General features: G+C 45.9%; 1 protein-coding gene across 4 annotated transcripts in view; it reads right to left on the reverse strand.

Annotated features, from left to right (window-relative positions):
• LOC147102815 (Fanconi anemia core complex-associated protein 100-like) overlaps positions 1-18,096 on the reverse strand; it is a 128,287-nt gene that overhangs the window by 88,439 nt on the left and 21,752 nt on the right. For 2 of the 4 annotated variants that reach the window (XM_085963654.1, XM_085963658.1), the window contains 6 exons: positions 17,826-17,982; positions 16,553-17,376; positions 12,213-12,355; positions 11,726-11,842; positions 9,561-9,647; positions 4,392-5,628 (listed from right to left, as the gene is read on the reverse strand). In XM_085963654.1, the coding sequence (XP_085819780.1) occupies positions 5,497-5,628; positions 9,561-9,647; positions 11,726-11,842; positions 12,213-12,355; positions 16,553-17,376; positions 17,826-17,982 (1,460 nt within the window). In that variant the 3' untranslated portion in view covers positions 4,392-5,496. Of the gene's footprint in view, positions 1-4,391; positions 5,696-9,560; positions 9,648-11,725; positions 11,843-12,212; positions 12,356-16,552; positions 17,377-17,825; positions 17,983-18,096 lie in introns of those variants that run through there. The other 2 variants (XM_085963655.1, XM_085963656.1) reach the window with 2 other exon arrangements.

An 18,096-nucleotide genomic window follows, 5' to 3' on the forward strand; every position in this document is an offset into this window, starting at 1 on the left:
GAACCCAGCCTGTGATCAGCGATTGATAAAACAGAGCTAAGACCTCACGAAGCACCGTGTCAGGCTAATGCGATTTCTCTTTCAGGTGGCCAGCACTTCAGAACTGTATATTTGAATTCAGAAATTTTGAATTCAGAATGATGGTTCTTATATATTTTGGCAGGAGGGAAGCACTTCGACTCACATCCAATCTGCACTCACGGATAGTTGGGTAAAGAGCCACATTTTCAAACTGCTTTTGACAAGATTCAGCTGCCTGCAGGGGGCGCTGCTGAGTAGGAGCTTTGTCCACATTCTGAGAGTTACAGGAATCGGTAAAAGTCTCAATTGACACTTTACTGCTGGACAGGCACCGTTAGTCTAGATTAAATCTCCAAGCTGTCAATTCTGTCAAAGGGGTGTTAGAAAATTCTTGTCATCTCTGACTCACTATAATTAAAGCAAGTGATTTGTTATCACAAGATGCTTACAGATAAGGTTGGCCATTCGGGCCATCTTAATTTGTCCATCCATACTCTACAGTCCCTCCATTGCTGCATCTAATTGTTTCTTAAATAATTCCAGAGTTTTTGCCTCCACCACAGTACCTGGAAGTCCATTGCAAGTGTTGATCACTCTTTGCATGAAGAACAACTTCTGGATAGCAGCCCTAAGATGGCCTTTTATTGGTTTGAATTGGTGTTCTTTTGTCCTACTTCCAGTTTATAGTATTCCACCGTAATATTTTCCCTATCATTTACCAACTTGTATAACGCTGTAAGATCACCTCAGAGGCCTCCTTTCCAGGCTGAACAGCCCATGTTGTTCCAGTCTCTTCTCGTAGCTCAGGCCCAGCACTAGGGAGCAGCCTCTGCCCTGCCTCTAGTGCTTCAATGCATCTCTTGTTTCTTGGCGCCCAGAACTGGACACAGCACTCGGTGTGGTCTGACCAGAGGACTGTACCGTTTGATCATGACTTCCTGTGCCTTCATACAGATCTACTTAGAAACTGGCTTTTCAATTGCCTCCAGGACTGTTTTATGCAAAATTGCATTACTTGGGCAGTAGATCACACTACATGTGGGTAAGTGTAAAAAATTGTGGGATTTGTCATGATGTGATTATCATCAGTGTCCTGTGGATAGTATACATTGCAGCCACGGTGGATGGGGTGCCGATCAAGCAGACTGCTTTGTCCTGGATGGTGTTGAGCTTCTTGAGTGTTGCTGCAGCTGCACCCATCCAGGCAAGTGAAGACTATTCCATCACACTCCTGACTTGGTGGTGGTGGAGAGCCTTTGGGGAGTCAAAATGTGAGCCACTTGCAGCAAAATACCCAGCTTCTGACCTGTGCTAGTATACCCAGCTTCTGACCTGTGCTAGTATACCCAGCTTCTGACCTGTGCTAGTATACCCAGCTCCTGACCTGTGCTAATATACCAAACTCCTGACCTGTGCCAGTATACCCAGCTCCTGACCTGTGCTAGTATACCCAGCTCCTGACCTGTGCTAGTATACCCAACTCCTGACCTGTGCCAGTATACCCAGCTCCTGACCTGTGCTAGTATACCCAGCTCCTGACCTGTGCTAGTATACCCAGCTTCTGACCTGTGCTAGTATACCCAGCTTCTGACCTGTGCTAGTATACCCAGCTCCTGACCTGTGCTAGTAGCCACAACATTTGTGTGGCTGGTCCAGTTGAGTTTCTGGCCAATGGCGACCTCCAGCATGCTGATGGTGGAGGATTTAGCAATGGTATTGCCATTGAATATCAAGGGGAGATGGTTGGGCTCTCTTGTTGGAAATGGTCATTGCATGGCACGTGTTGCAAATGTTACTTGCCACTTCTCAGACTGAGCCTGGTTGTTGTCCAAGTCTTGCTGTGTGCTGGCGGGGACTGGGTACTTAAGGAAGTGGCCCTAGAGATAGTAGATGCATTACTGGTCATCTTCCAGAATTCGCTAGACTCTGGAACAGTACTCATGGATTGGAGGGTAGCTAATGTTACCCCACTATTCAAAAAAGGTGGTAGAGAAAAAAAACAGGGAATTATAGACCGGTGAGCCTGACATCGGTAGTGGGGAAAATGCTAGAGTCCATTATAAAGGATGTAATAGCAGAACACTTGGAGAACAGTGACAGGATCGGACAAAGTCAACATGAATTTACGAAAGGTAAATCGTGCTTGACTAATCTACTGGAATTTTTTGAGGATGTAACTGGTAAAATAGATAAGGGAGAACCAGTGGATGTGGTGTATTTGGACTTTCAGAAAGCTTTCGATAAGGTCCCGCATAAGAGATTAGCGTGCAAAGTTAAGGCACATGGGATTGGAGGCAAGGTATTGACTTGGATAGAGAACTGGTTGGCAGACAGAAAGCAGAGAGTCGGAATTAACGAGTCGTTCTCCGAGTGTCAGGCAGTGACTAGTGGGGTACCGCAGGGATCGGTCCTAGGACCCCAGCTATTCACAATATATATTAATGATCTAGACGAGGGAATTGGAGGTAATATCTCAAAATTTGCAGACGACACAAAGCTGGGTGGGAGAGTGTGCTGTGAGGAGGATGCCCTGAAAATCCAGTATGATCTGGACAGGTTGGGTGATTATATTGCATCTGCCCAATGTGGATAAATGCGAGATTATCCACTTTGGTGGTAAAAACAGGAAGATTATCTGAATGGCAATAGATTGGGAGAAGGGGAAGTGCAACGAGACCTGGGTGTCCTTGTGCACCAGTCGCTGAAGGTAAGCATGCAGGTGCAGCAGGCAGTTAAGAAGGCAAATGGTATGTTGGCCTTCGTAGCAAGAGGATTCGAGTACAGGAACAAGGATGTCTTGCTGCAGTTGTACAGGGCCTTGGTGAGACCACATCTTGAGTATTGTGTGCAGTTTTGGTCGCCCTATCTGAGGAAGGATGTTCTTGCCATGGAAGGTGTTCAGCGAAGATTCACCAGGCTGATACCTGGGATGGCAGGAATGACATACGAGGAGAGATTAGGTCGATTGGGCTTGTACTCGCTGGAGTTTAGAAGAACGAGAGGGGATCTCATTGAAACTTATAAAATTCTGTCAGTACTAGACAGATTAGATGCAGGAAGGATGTTCCCGATGGTCGGGGAGTCCAGAACCAGGGGCCATAGTCTAAGGATAAGGGGTAAGCCATTTAGGACTTAGATGAGGAGGAATTTCTTCACCCAGAGAGTGGTGAACCTGTGGAATTCTCTACCAGAGGGCAGTGGAGGCCAGTTCATTAAATATATTCAAGAAGGAGTTGGATATATTTCTTAAGGCTAAAGGGATATGGCGAGAAGGCAGGGACAGGGTACTGAATTTGGATGATCAGCCATGATCTCATTAAATGGCGGAGCAGGCTCGAGGGGCCGAATGGCCTACTCCTGCTCCTATCTTCTATGTTTCTATTATCTGAGGCATTGCGATTGAAGCTGAACACTGAAATCATCAGAAAATAAAATACTTCTGACCTGGGTGTTGTTCCTTCATAATTTTTCCCTCTCCAATTTTCTTCCCTCTGGCTCTTCTGAAGATGCCAACTTTCCTCACTGAAGGCAGTTCAACAAGCGTTGACTGTCCCAATGGGCGTTGTTCACGGGTCAGCCTCAGCAGTGAGCATTGGTAGGCCGAACACAGACCCGTCGTCAATCAACGTCCAAATCTGCATTTTCCAGCAAGACAGCAATCAGCAGAAAGGACATGGTCCAATTTTCCTCACCCCTAACCCTGGGGCACAGAGACTAGTTGTTGTGCCTTAACTGCTGTGTCGGCTTAGCTCAGCTGCCTCAGCGCAGACCAAGGCTCAAATATGGGGCCTTCATAGTCTGAATGTCTCGGGGACAGCAACTTTACCTCCAGCTTTCCCAATATTACCCTCAAGGTATAAACCTTTACAATAGCAAAATACTGCGGATGCTGGAAATCCAAAACAACAACAGAAAATGCTGGAAAAACTCAGCAGGCCAGGCAACATCCGTGTCAACGTTTCGGGTCGAAACCCTTCTACAGAACTGAGAGAAAAGGCAGGAAATGAAACAAAAGGCAGTTTGGGGGCTGGGAAATGGGGGAGGGGATGAAAGAAGAGACATTAAGAGATATTCAAGGTGAGACGAGATGGTAATAGGACAGGTAAAGAAACAGACAATGGCTCTAGATGAAGTGTGAAATGCGCTGGCAGAGTGAGAGACAGCTGCCCTGTGGGAGAGAGGAAAAAAGAAAAAGTCACAAACCAATAGTGTGGATAAAAAATATAAAAATATAATAGGGGCCGAGGTTATGATCTGAAGTTGTTGAACTCGATATTGAGTCCGGAAGGCTGTAAAGTGCCTAATCGGAAGATGAACCTTTACACTAGCTTTCTCCAGCAAAAAAACACAAACAGTTTGGAATACCGATCAGCATTTCATTGGCAAACAATTTTATTTCAAATTTTTAAATGCTGCATTTTTGTTAAATTAAATTTCTGCATCACGGTCACGTGGTAAAACCAGCTTCCCACTTTAACTGTCACATGCCTGTGACAACACGACCCGACACTGCGCTGGGGCAGACATTTTACAACTGTGCAATTCTGGGGTATGCGAGGTCTTATTTATTTGGCAATGAGGCTCGTGCAAAGTGTACAAAGATCGCGGGTGTCGTTAAAAAAAATCAGGCCATAGATGCCAACTGGCATTGGTCCACAATTCCTCCATGCCCACCACTGCCATTCCCTTGGGTGGATATAGAACTCCGTCACATCACTGAAATGTCTCAAACTACTTTCCACAATGAATTATTTTTGGAGTGCAGTGACTAGTTACGCAGACCAGCCCAGATATTTGTATTCTCTAAGATAGTTATTTTATTTTATGTAATAATAACTGGAGTGTCAGTTTGGCTCAATGTCGCACTCTTACCTCGGAGTCAGAAGATCATGGATTCAAGGCCCAACCTAGGATTTGAGCACATTATCGAGGCTGACACTTCAATGCAGTACTGAGGTGACATCTTTCAGATAAGACGTTAAACAGGCAAATGGGGTTTTGGTTTAAGTGGACATAAAAGATCCCATAGCACTTTTCAAAGAGTAGAAATCTCTCCTGATGTCTTGGCCAATGTGTGGCCCTCAACCAACAATGCCTAAATAGGCTAGTGGGAGTCATTTATCTCTCTGCTGTTTATGGCACCTTGCTGTGCACATATTGGTTGCCATGTTTGCCTACAAAACAACAGCGATTACACTTCAAAAGTAACTCAATGGCCATGAAGTGCTTTGGGATTTCCCCCGAGATTGTGAAAGGAGCTACATAAAGGCAAGTTCTTTCTTCATGACACATGGCAAATGAAAGAGAGACAGCTGCTGCTCGACCTGAAGATCCGTGTACAACAAGACAGTAACTTAAAAATCAGGACAGAGCATAAAAGGCCCCCATCATTAGATGTAGACTGATAAAGAATAAAGTGGAAAACAAGCTCAGGGGTCATTCTGGAGACTGTGGCAGTTTGAACAATTCCACCCGTTACACAATAACCGGATCAGTGCTCCTCAGCCGCCCGTAGAGTTGAAGAAGTTTGGCCGCGGTGTCACTCAAATTCATTTCTGCCCCAAGACACAACTGGTTACGCAATGACTGCACCTCTTTCAGAAGGGCCTAAGGCAAAACAAAATCCAAATAAAGAAATTGCTGCTTGAAGATTGCAAGAGTTTTCTTGTGGTTTCTATAAAACAAACAGGATTGTCACCCAGGATGTTACTCTGGACAGTCTGAAGAGCGGGTGTTTCAGCATCGCACTCGCAGCAGCTCCTCACTCGCGCCCTCTCGCAAAAATACATTGGAAAAGTCAGTCAAAATGTACACGCGATCACAGGCCTGAAAGGGTGAAAGTGGAACTGAACTTGACCAAGAAAAACAAATCCTACACTTTATTGTTTTAGGAATTTCAAACTTAACTGCAGCAGCGCTTTTGTTGGGACGGGAATTCTGGTTATGGACTGAATCTGCCTCCCACTCACTAAAAATAGAGGAATTTAAAAAACTTAGAATGTATTTATCCTTGGGATGTGGGCACAGTATTTATTTCCCATCCTTGGTTTCCTGGAGGGCATTAGTCCTCAGCATTGAGAGGGGCTGGAGTCCCACATACAGGCCAGACCAAGTAGGAGTGGCAGAACCCGATTTATTTAATTCAATTTCACAACTTGCCATGGTGGGATTTGAACCCTCGAACCCTGGGTTACTGGACTAGTACCACAGGGGAGAACAGCTAACGTAGTACCATTGTTCAAGATGGGTAGTAGGGATAAACCAGGGAATTACAGGCCAGTGAGCCTAACATCAGTGGTAGGGAAATTATTGGAAAAAATTCTGAGGGAACAGAATTAGTCTCCATTTGAAGAGGCAGGGAGTAAGCAGAGATAGTCAGCATGGCTTTGTCAGGGGGAGATCATGTCTGACCAATGTGATTGAATTTTGAGGGGGTGACTAGGTGTGTGGATGAGGGTAGTGCAGTTGATGTAGTCTACATGGACTTCAGTAAGGCTTTTGACAAAGTCCCACATGGGAGATTGGTCAAGAAGGTAAGAGCCCATGGGATCCAGGGTAATTTGGCACATTGGATCCAAAATTGGCTTAGTGGCAGAGGGTGATGGTCGAAGGTTGTTTTTGTGACTGGAAGCCTGTGTCCAGTGGTGTACCGCTGGGATCGGTGCTGGGTCCTTTGCTGTTTGTAGTGTACATTAATGATTTAGATATGAATGTAGGAGGTATGATCAGTAAGTTCGCAGATGACACGAAAATTGGTGGAGTGGTAAATAGCGAGGAGGGAAGCCTCAGGCTACAGGACGATATAGACGGGATGGTTAGATGGGCAGAACAGTGGCAAATGGAATTTAACCCTGAAAAGTGTGAGGTGATGCATTTTTGGGAGGACAAACAAGGCAAGGGAATACACAATGAATGGTAGGATCCTAGGAAGGACAGAGGATCAGAGGGACCTTGGTGTGCATGTACATAGATCCCTGAAGGCAGCAGGACAGGTAGATAAGGTGGTTAAAAAGGCATATGGGATACTTGTATTCCATGCCTCGGCTAATGAAGGCAAGAGCAGGGAGGTTATGATGGAGCTGTAAAAAACACTAGTTAGGCCACAGCTGGAATACTGTGTGCAGTTCTGGTCGCCACACTATAGGAAGGATGTGATTGCACTGAAAAGGGTGCAGAGGAGATTCACCAGGATGTTACCTGGGCTGGAACGTTTCAGCTATGAAGAGAGACTGGACAGGCTGGGGTTGTTTTCCTTAGAGCAGAGAAGACTGAGGGGGGACCTGATTGAGGTGTACAAAATTATGAGAGACATAGATAGGGTAGACAGAAAGGAACTTTTCCCCTTAGTAGAGGGGTCAATAACCAGGGGGCATAGTTTCAAGGTAAGGGGCAGGAGGGTTAGAGGGGATTTGAGGAAAAACTTTTTCACCCAGAGGGTGGTTGGAATCTGGAATGCACTGCCTGAAAGGGTGGTGGGAGGACTCGTAAAAATCAACATTTCATTGTGCAGTACACACGTCTGCTGCATATATAACAAATAAAATTGAATTGAATTGAATTGGTAGAGACAGGAACCCTCAACATTCAAGAAGCATTTAGATGAGCACTTGAAATGCCATAGCATACAAGGCTATGGACCAAGTGCTGGAAAATGGGATTAGAATAGACAGGGCTTGATGGCCGGCGCAGACAAGATGGGCTGAAGGGCCTCTTTCTGTGCTGTATAACTCGATGACTCTATGACTCATAACCACTAGGCTATTGTATTCTTTTGGTGCTATGGAACTTTTCTATAAAAGGCAAAATGGAGAGCTTTGTACGTTATCTTTTACTGCCACCAGAGGTCCCAAGCAGGGGGCCAGGTAAATTCTCTAACAAAAAAGTAATTACTGCAGCAAGCAGTTTTTTTTTTTTTTTTTTTTTTTTTTTTTTTTTTAAGTTGACATGTAATATTGGATAGGTTTTTAAGTTCTTGGCATAGTTTGGTCTGCTGGGTTTGTCTATCCCCTGAGAAAAAGTGAAATTTAAATTTTAACCTCCATCAGAATTAATCTATATTATGTAGATTGAACATCCACATGTTTATGTACACAGGGCTGAAAATCTAATATATATAGGATTGAAACCGTTTTATGCAGAGATATACACGTATAAAGCATTAATCTTTACAAATTAAAACACTTCAATCAAACAACACTTCAGGACAAAGTACTTGCTGCACCTGTATTAGCTGCAGTTAACTGGTCAGGAAGAGATCATGAGCTATAATGACACTGCGCCCAGTGAAAAGCTTGCGGTATAATACTAAGCACTGACATGGAAAATGAGGCGCTGACACTGGTAGCATTTGGTTCCACGGGTACCGTCAGCCCTTCAGTACCTCACTTAAAGTGGTCATTCTTCAGATGTATGCTCAGATATTGAGTATGGACTGGCTATTCACCTATTTGAGGCATCACAACCAAGCTTAATCCTGTTCGCACCTGAAACCCACCACAAGCAGTTTCCCAAAAGGGCTCACTCGATAGTAAACAGAACCTGGCTGTGTATTTCCCCTCCTTAACTCAGCAATACTGAGCTAATTGTAGTGGCTCTACTGATACTCCCCATATGTACTAGCAATCACACCCGAGACTCTGCTCATTATGTAGCAACTGTGTTGGTGCCTGTCCCTTTAACAAACATTACTATGGTCCATCATCAAACACTGTACCGACCAGAGATATTACTGATCACAACAAAGGAAAACAGAAAGACAAACCCCATCAGGGAATAGTTCATTCAGTAGCATAAACCCTGACACAGGTTCGAAGAGGTTAATGGATGTTAATGATACAGCACCGGGCCAGCTGGCAACTAGGCCAACAGGTTTTGGAAGAACTGCCCACTTTCTCAGCAAACACAGCCAAGCAGTAGTACTAGTGATTAGTACTAGGGTGTTCATCCCTGTCCTGGGAGAAGCACATAGGGTGTTCATTACATTAAACCAGCAAGAACAGAAATGCTGGGCTCCACTGTGGCAGGTTGTGCCATGTTTCTTGTAAAACTGCAGTTACACGTGGAAGTAGCAGAATGTATTCGGAATGATTAAGTGCCCTGTAGGTAGCTGGCCCCAGGACTGTTTTCTAAATGATTTCTACTTGTGGTAACAGAGGCACGTTGATCAGACACAGATCAGTTTATTTTTTTACCTTCCCCCCCCTCCCCCCTAGCTGTGCTACAAGTGAACACAGCTCCTCACAACAACTTCACTTCAGACAGGCTACTGATCCAGGTTAATTCATAATTCAGGCATTGCCCTTGAAGAGGTAACCTTCCGTAGCCAAGTAATAATGCTCTGTGTTATCAGGTTGTCACATTTAACATGCTTCATGGACTATCAGAATGGGGGAGGGGGCAGGAGAGAAGCACACACTATTAATCTTGGGGGGTTCATGTTTTTCAATAACATGATCGCAAGCAGTCTGCCTTCCAACATCTGTCCAGCACCTCAGCCCAGTCTCTGCAGTATTCCCCAGTTTACTTCACACTCCCCTTACCTCTGCATTGTGTACCAGCTGTCTGAGATATTGTACTCGAAGGCCAGGCAGTGAGTCACTACAGGGAGAACTCTGCTCCAAAAGCATCTGTTCAGTGTAAAAGAAACACACATACAATAAATCAATTTGAGGGGATCGGTAAGATGACAGGCTTGCCATGAAGGTTTTAAACGTAGATTTTAATGAGCACTGCCGACATTGTATGTCCCTCTCATTTCATTCTTTTTATAAACGCAGTGACTGTTTGAATGAGAAATATCAATAGTTTCTTCACAAATAAAACCATCTATCAGTGCTTTGAAAAGTTTCTATGTTAAAGGAAAGTCTTTCCGCTACTCCTTCTGTCCTGTTTCACCCTCTGCACTTCCCTCTCCAAATGCCCCAACAATAAACCAATACTCAACCAAGGAGATACACAGACAACCTGCTGTTAATGGTCAGTATTCAGGGGTGGAATCAAAACAGGCCCGGCGGAGCAAACACCCCTCCTGATCTTTCCAACCTTCCTATACAGAAGTACCTGGGCTCTATTTGCCCTCTCTTCCCCAACCCCCCGCACCCCACAGCAGAGGCTACTAACTCTGCATGTCAGGAATCAGTGAGGGATGTGTGGCCCACACGATTGGAACAGCTGAATGGAGACAGTCCGCTTTTTACATTTCCCCCAACACTGCTGTTCAGCCTTGCATTCTACAGCTGTACAATCAGGTTTTTTGTTGTTTTTTTTGTTGTTTTTTTTTTTTTTTTTTAAGTATAGTGAATCTCTTTGAAGTAAAGGATATGAAAGGGAAAAAAAGTGCTGCTTAAAGTACAGCTGGATGCTATAATGGGAGAGTTAGGGTATTAGAGGGATGGGCTTCAAGGGGCTGAACGCCTTTTCTCAACGTTGAAACTCACAAAGTGAGACCAATGGTTCAAACGTTTACCCACTTGCCTAGAACGAGAGACAGGTAGCACATTCCCAATGTTTTGTTAAAGGGAAAAGGAAGTCTAGGGGGTATACTTCTTGTTCAAAGTTCACCCCATTTTATAGAGTAAAACAATACTCAGCAGAATTGTAAATTTTCCCTTTTTCTTATTAGCATAAAGACCCTGAACACAAGGTTCCCTCCTCGCAGATTCCTCACCCAGTAAAGTGGTTTCCTGGGGGTACCATGGCTCCAGAGGAGCTGGTTTGGAGTTCTGATCTCACCCAGTAAAGTGGTTTCCTGGGGGTACCATGGCTCCAGAGGAGCTGGTTTGGAGTTCTGATCTCACCCAGTAAAGTGGTTTCCTGGGGGTACCATGGCTCCAGAGGAGCTGGTTTGGAGTTCTGATCTCACCCAGTAAAGTGGTTTCCTGGGGGTACCATGGCTCCAGAGGAGCTGGTTTGGAGTTCTGATCTCACCCAGTAAAGTGATTTCCTGGGGGTACCATGGCTCCAGAGGAGCTGGTTTGGAGTTCTGATCTCACCCAGTAAAGTGGTTTCCTGGGGGTACCATGGCTCCAGAGGAGCTGGTTTGGAGTTCTGATCTCATTACTGTTTCCTACAGACGCTATTGGGGAGGACACTGCAGCAACTTAACTCAAGGCACTCCATGCAAGAAGAAAATGGACTATTCTAAAACGTCAAACAAAATTCTGTCAAATCTATGATATTACTGCATAAAATGGGAGGAGTACTTTGAACAGCAAAGGGTTCCCCTGGACTTTCCTTTCACTTTAATTGGGTGGTTTTCAAATGATTGACTAATAGTGCAGACGGACAACAGGTCAAAGTGAACCAATTTTTGCATCAAACACGGAGATCAAAACTAAAATGGTTTTAACAGCTCCATTTAACAGGACTGCTGTTCCGCGGAAACAAGTAGAAAATACACAACGATCAAACTGGATCTTACAACAGCTTCACTCATTGATGGAAACACTTCCAGACCAAGAGCTGGGACAGACACAATGGGCCAAATGGCCTCCTTCTGTGCTCTAAGATTCTATGAAGTAACAACCGGTGACCAGTTCAGGGATCTCTCAGTGTTTCACTGGGGAACACTGTACAGGACTAGACAACGTATGGCACCACTGCAGGGTTCAGTCCAGGTCACTGAACGGACTGTAAAAGAGTGGATAACATACGGCACCTAGGGCGGGGAGAACTCTGTGGCAGGGGCAGACTGTCCATTCCCTACCTGGACACGCCGTGCAAGTGCCTGATGCAAGAAACAAAATGTAGTCAGCGAGGAACACTCCATCACAATTTCCACCGTGCTGACTGGTCCATCAACCGAGAAATCGGAGACATCAACCTGTAGGCAAAGGAATAATACAACAATGCATTGTAGGTTTGGAGAGGCCAAGTGTCACTGCCATTGGATCAGGACATCTAAATGCTGCTAATGAGAGGGGTATAACCCAGTATTAACTAAATGCTGCCACTGTAATTAAATTAAATAAGCAGCAAACACTACACACTCTGTACAGCAAGAGCAACATCGCAATTAAACTCTATGGAAATCAATCCATAACCTGAGAGCTCGCACCTTTTATTAAATGTCGTTGCTGCTCTCCGCGGCTTCCTGTCTCTCACTGTTTAAGCCTTTTAATAGTGGGCAGGACATGTAAACCCAGCAGCAACTGACTGGCATGCTGCTACAGTACCGACCATTAACCATTCACCTGCTTTGTGAGTATCCGGACACTACTGCCGTCTGGTGCGGTACAGTGCACCACTGGTAGAGGCTGCATCCTTGCCGTCTCCATCTCAGAATTTGCGGACAGCAGCCATCGAAGGACATCACATCCATTCTCCGCAGCATTTCCTGGGGAAAAAAGGAACGCAACAACTCAGGGCGATAATCTGGAAAATCTTTGAAACCACCTAATTCAGAAAATGTTCGTGCAGTTGATCATGAATAACAGCAGGGATTTCATAAACCAAACCCTCCAACTACAAAACAAAAATCAGATTAGAAGCAAGAACCTAAAAGCGTTTTCAGGGTAATAATGGAGCATCTCATGGTTTGGGACTAGAATGAATTTATTATGATGAGGTTATCAGAATCTTATTTCAGAACACATCCTTCTCCCCCAAAAAATAGCCAAACAAACTGCAACATTTGCAAAAGTAAAACATTTAACAAGCTTGCACTGGCTTCAGTATTTTATCAGGACACTGTGGGTTCAGTTTTAAGACCTGCCTTCCATTTTAAGCTGGTACCTGTAGTAATATCAGTCTGAAGTGGAGTTTGCACATTCTCCCCGTGTTTGCGTGGGTTTTCTCCGGGTGCTCCGGTTTCCTCCCACAGTCCAAAGATGTGCGGGTTAGGTTGATTGGCCATGATAAAAATTTAAAAAAAAAAAAATTGGCCCTTAGTGTTAGGGGGGGGATTAAATATGTGGGGTTACGGGGATAGGGCTTGGGTGGGATGGCAGTCGGTGTAGGGACCGGATGATCAGCCATGATCTCGTTGAATGGCGGAGCAGGCTCGAAGGGCCGAATGGCCTACTCCTGCTCCTAGTTTCTATGAAGTCTGACAAGTGGAAAGTAATGTTCCAGCACTGCAGTACACAAATCCTGCCACTAGATGCCAGCAGTACATTCCCAGAGTTAGCAGTGACTTTGATTCTGCGACAGTAAAATGCCAAGCTTCAAAGTTGGGTAGGTCCGTTTGTTGAACACCAGACTCGGAGCCAAAAGGTCTTTGGTTTAAATCCTGCAGGGTGTCCCTCAGTCTTCCTTCCATCCACATTGAATAAAATGAGTGCCATATCTTAGCGTGTGGGCAGAAAACAGGATTGTAGGGCTTGGAGACACTCTAGTATCTGGCTGTCTGACAATGGAAATTAGGATCAGCATCAAACCCATTTTATGCCAAATGTAGACTGATCATCTCAGTCTCATTTACTCAATTTTGTAGATTTTTGACAAGGCATTAACTGCATGACAGTCAGATTCCAGGACAATGTAACACACTGCATTCTCTGACCAGCGGAAATAAAAAATATTTCAAAATTTATTTGGGGGGGGGGGGGGGGGGGGGAGAAATACATCACATACAAAATAGTAAGGAATTAGTTGGTTTTAAGATAAAGAAATGATCTGTCTCTTCTGAAACACATTCTTGATAATGTCCCAGCCTACCCAAACCAGTCACCTTTCCCGAACCTAGCCCATAATTGGTGTTGTTAGGAGCAGCGAGGACTTCGAATGGATACTATTTTCACCATACATATTAAGACAGAGAAATTAGATACTTTCCTCACATAATCCCACATCTGTGTAACAATGATTGCCACAGGCCGTTCGGTGCTCAGTGGCTCCTGCTCACCTTTCAGTAACACACAATGAAAATAGCTCAAAGCCCACCCTTCCCCAGCAGTTCACCCTACTGTTTCAAGTAGAATTAATAAATCATTAAGACTGTGGTGGGGGGGGGGGGGGGGGGGGCAGGGGAACAGAAGCAAACCCACCCGAGGCTAATCTAACCCACCCGAGGCTAATCTAACCCACCCGAGGCTAATCTAACCCACCCGAGGCTAATCTAACCCACCCGAGGCTAATCTAACCCAACCTAGGCTAATCTAACCCACCCGAGGCTAATCTAACCCACCCGAGGCTAATCTAACCCACCCGAGGCTAATCTAACCCACCCGAGGCTAATCTAACCCAACCTAGGCTAATCTAACCCACCCGAGGCTAATCTAACCCACCCGAGGCTAATCTAACCCACCCGAGGCTAATCTAACCCACCCGAGGCTAATCTAACCCACCCGAGGCTAATCTAACCCACCCGAGGCTAATCTAACCCAACCTAGGCTAATCTAACCCACCCGAGGCTAATCTAACCCACCCGAGGCTAATCTAATGTATTGGTACTATTACCAAGATGCACTGCAGCAACTCGCCAAGGCTTCTTCGGCAGCACCTCCCAAACCCGCGACCTCTACCACCTAGAAGGACAAGGGCAGCAGACGCATGGGAACACCACCACCTCCAAGTTCCCCTCCAAGTCACACACCATCCTGACTTGGAAATATATCGCCGATCCTTCATTGTTGCTGGGTCAAAATCCTGGAACTCCCTCCCTAACAGCACTGTGGGAGTACCTTCACCACACTGACTGCAGCGGGTCAAGAAGGCGGCTCACCACCAGCTTCTCAAGGGCAATTAGGGATGGGCGATAAATGCTGGCCTTGCCAGCAACCCCCACATCCCAGGAATTAATTAAAGACACTACAGGAAAAAGCAGACTTAAGCCACTGCATTTCTTATGTGATACTCTTAACTCACCACCTCCAGTACAACTACTGCTTTACCCCAGTTTTATTCCGCTCAGAATGCTCGCTTAGGGCCGCCAACCCTGCAGAATCATCCTGGACTCTCCAGGAATTAAAGATCAATCTCCTCAGCGCTGCTGCAAGCAACCCAGGAGAAAAATTGTGGATTTCCACCCCCCCCCCCCCATTTTTTTTAAACACTTGTTTAGGAGTTATAAAAATATTGGGGAGATGGAAAAACAGGCTGTTTGACTGGATGGGGCGGCTGACGGAGGGAGGTCACGTGATGCAACCTCCAGGAACACGTCCAACCAGAATTGGCAATCAGACTCTCTCCAGACACAACTGAAGTTTGGAGAGACAACATTTATGATTAGCCTGCCGCCTGGTTTTCCAGTTATACTTTACTGAAACCCGAACGACAAGACAGCCCCGCAATAAAAAAAAAACCCTACAACGGTAAAATCAGCTGCAACAACTGTTACAGACTGCAGTTAGTCAAAATGCTCATGGGGGTTTTTTTTTTTTTTTTTAAATCTCATGCTTCAGAAAGTTCCAGAATGTTCCATACAAAAGACTGCCAGAAGGGCCATATAGCGGCTCCAAGAAGGCTGCAAACTATTTTGTCCCTTTATGTTTCATGCCCAGAGCACAGCCAGATCCCCCGAGGATGCCAATGAGCTGCCGCGAGGCACAAACTGCGACGGCACCAACGCACTGTACAGTCCACCAATCTCCACTGCACCTCCTATGTGCCTCTACCAGGAGAACCAGGCACTGAGACAACAGTTCAATCCTGACCTGTAGGAAGTGCCAACTGATCTCAGCCAGCTCAGCGATGTGCTACAATTGTCCTAAGACATAAGTGCCGTAAGAAAACTACTAGGCACTTGGTCTAAGCGTTAAACAAAGCTTTAATCAACTGTTTTACAACATGGAGGTCTAGTTGTGTCTTTCACTAGTTCCTGTTAAAGAATGTCCTGAGCAAGCTGGGCCCGTGCCCGAGTATTTATACTCTCCCTGGACAGCGCCACCCGTAGGCCGCTCAGTATTATTTCATAAGTCTTTCTTTCATGAATGACTGATTCATGTCAATAAGTGCACATGTACAGACATGGGGGGGGGGGGGATGCCTACTGAATAATCTGTCGACACATGAATAATGAGGTACGAGGGCAACGGCTAAACCTGGCACTAACCCCAGCAACACCACCAAGAGGAGAAAAATTGATGGAGAAAAAAAGAGCAAAGGAGGGAAAAAAAGGGTCGATTTTGACTTTGTGCGTTAATGTAAAACGGGTGTTAGCAAATCGGCTGCCCGTTGTACATCTCCCCCCCTTTTTATTTCCATTGAAGTCAATGGAGAGATGTAAAGCAGGCTGCCGTTTCACAGCATCGCACAGTGTCAAAATCTACCCCACAAGCTTCACAATGTGTCAGTGGGTTGTTAGCACAGTGGTAATCCCCACAAAACCACCTGACCACAGCTGGGCCTTTGAAGGAAGCTCCAAATCATGGCCTGACAGTGTCCCGGGGTGGGGGGGGGGGGGGGGGGCGTGCCGGGAATTTCTGCACAAGCTTAGATCTTGTGGCAGAGACCTTGGCACAGGTTGGCTGTGCAGACGCTCAGCGGGTTAGTGGTCCGCAGAGAAATGAAAAACAGGTGGAGAATGTCTCAGATTTACACATTTAGAGCACAGAGATTTCAGTTCATTATTCAAAAATAAAACTTTCCCCACCTGTACCAAAATCTTTCAGAGCAACCTTCACCAGATCACAGGACAACTTGAGGCAAGCTGTAAAAGGTCCTGTAGCTGTCCTGTCACTGCCTGGAACACTGAAAGATCCTTTTAACTTTTCATTGCCTTGAATGTCATTAGTTTCAGAGCACATAAAGGACCGTAGAAACATCTCCAACGCGTCTGATGTGCTAGGTTTGTGGTGGTTATTCAGGGGTGGCACCATTTCAGTTGCTCCTCCTTCATGAATGTGCAGGCAATCTAACAAATCAATAACCTGAGTGTTTAGAGGCAGGCAAATGCCATCACTTTCTGAAAGTCTAGGAGACAGCGAGGAATTATGAGAGAGGGGCAGTCCACTGGCATTCCCTGCCATAATGCTGTTCAAACTATAATAGAGAAAGCAGTGAACCGACACAGGAAGTGCAATAAAACTATCACTCTCGGAGATCAAAGGGACAGTGACCTCCATCTTCTTTCTGGGTGGGAGTTCACTGATGGGAAAAGCATAAGTAAGGGCTGTGCTGTCCGAGCCTTTGGTCAAAGCAGATGTTTGGGTAACAAGCTTGACACAAAGAGACCATCTGTGTTCCAGTGGCCAATCGCTGAGGTTCTCCAAAATGCACGAAACAACTAGTGAATCTTGCAGCAGCAAACGGTTCCACCTTGCAGTGACGCAGCAGCCGATTGGTTGTTTGGAGGGCACAAGTCCTTTTTCCTGGCCTTCCTGATTGGACAGCAGCGCGCAGCATATGTTGAAGTCCTGGTTCAGTCCTTTTAAGGCCTTGTCTTTCTGCTGCATGACACGCTTCAAGGACGTGATTCTGGGGGCGAAAAAAACAACAGTGAATTTTGTGTTTCCCGGTGTCCCAATTGTCCCGCCTCCTCTCCTACAGAGGCTGACTCATGCTGGGAGAGTTCCACAGGTAGCAGCAACTTCCAGCAAAATCCAAGTAGCCATTCGTCATGTGTAAACTGAGATGGTGAGGGGTTGGCAGGCTTTCCAACTGTGGATGGGGGGGGGGCCACAGCAGAGCCCAGCCTGGTTGTCACCCACTGTTCACACTTTCTGATCAGGAGCAGCAACCCCACCTTAACCCAGAGACACCGCCGTCAACTGCAGAATCCCCACCACTGCCGTGAATGAATTCAGCTAACTCAGCACAGAGTGCGAGTTAAGCCTTGGTCTGCCTGTCTCGGTACTGAACCAGGCAGCACATTTACGTACTACTAAAGCGAACTGGAAATTTTAACTTAAGGACTGTCCTCCTACCTGTCGGAGACGCTGCCAATCCCCGAGAGAAGGTCCTTGATGCGCTGTCCTGCGCTAGCTGCCTGGAGCTTCACGCTCTGGGCTGCACTCGGACTGCGGGGGAAGGTACACAGCATCACCTTTCCTTTCTCAGTCAGCGCTACTAGGTCGACATCACCTGGTCAAAAACACAAGTGGGGAACAAAGGGACACCTCACATCATCCATTTCAGCCCACCTACATCCTGGTCTCTGACCACAGAGCAGACTCGGCAGCAGTCAGGGTTCTGAGG

This window comes from Somniosus microcephalus, chromosome 21 (assembly GCF_052327205.1).
Source record: "Somniosus microcephalus isolate GS21.2 chromosome 21, FLI_Smic_1.0, whole genome shotgun sequence".
In the NCBI taxonomy this organism is placed as follows: Eukaryota; Metazoa; Chordata; class Chondrichthyes; order Squaliformes; family Somniosidae; genus Somniosus; species Somniosus microcephalus.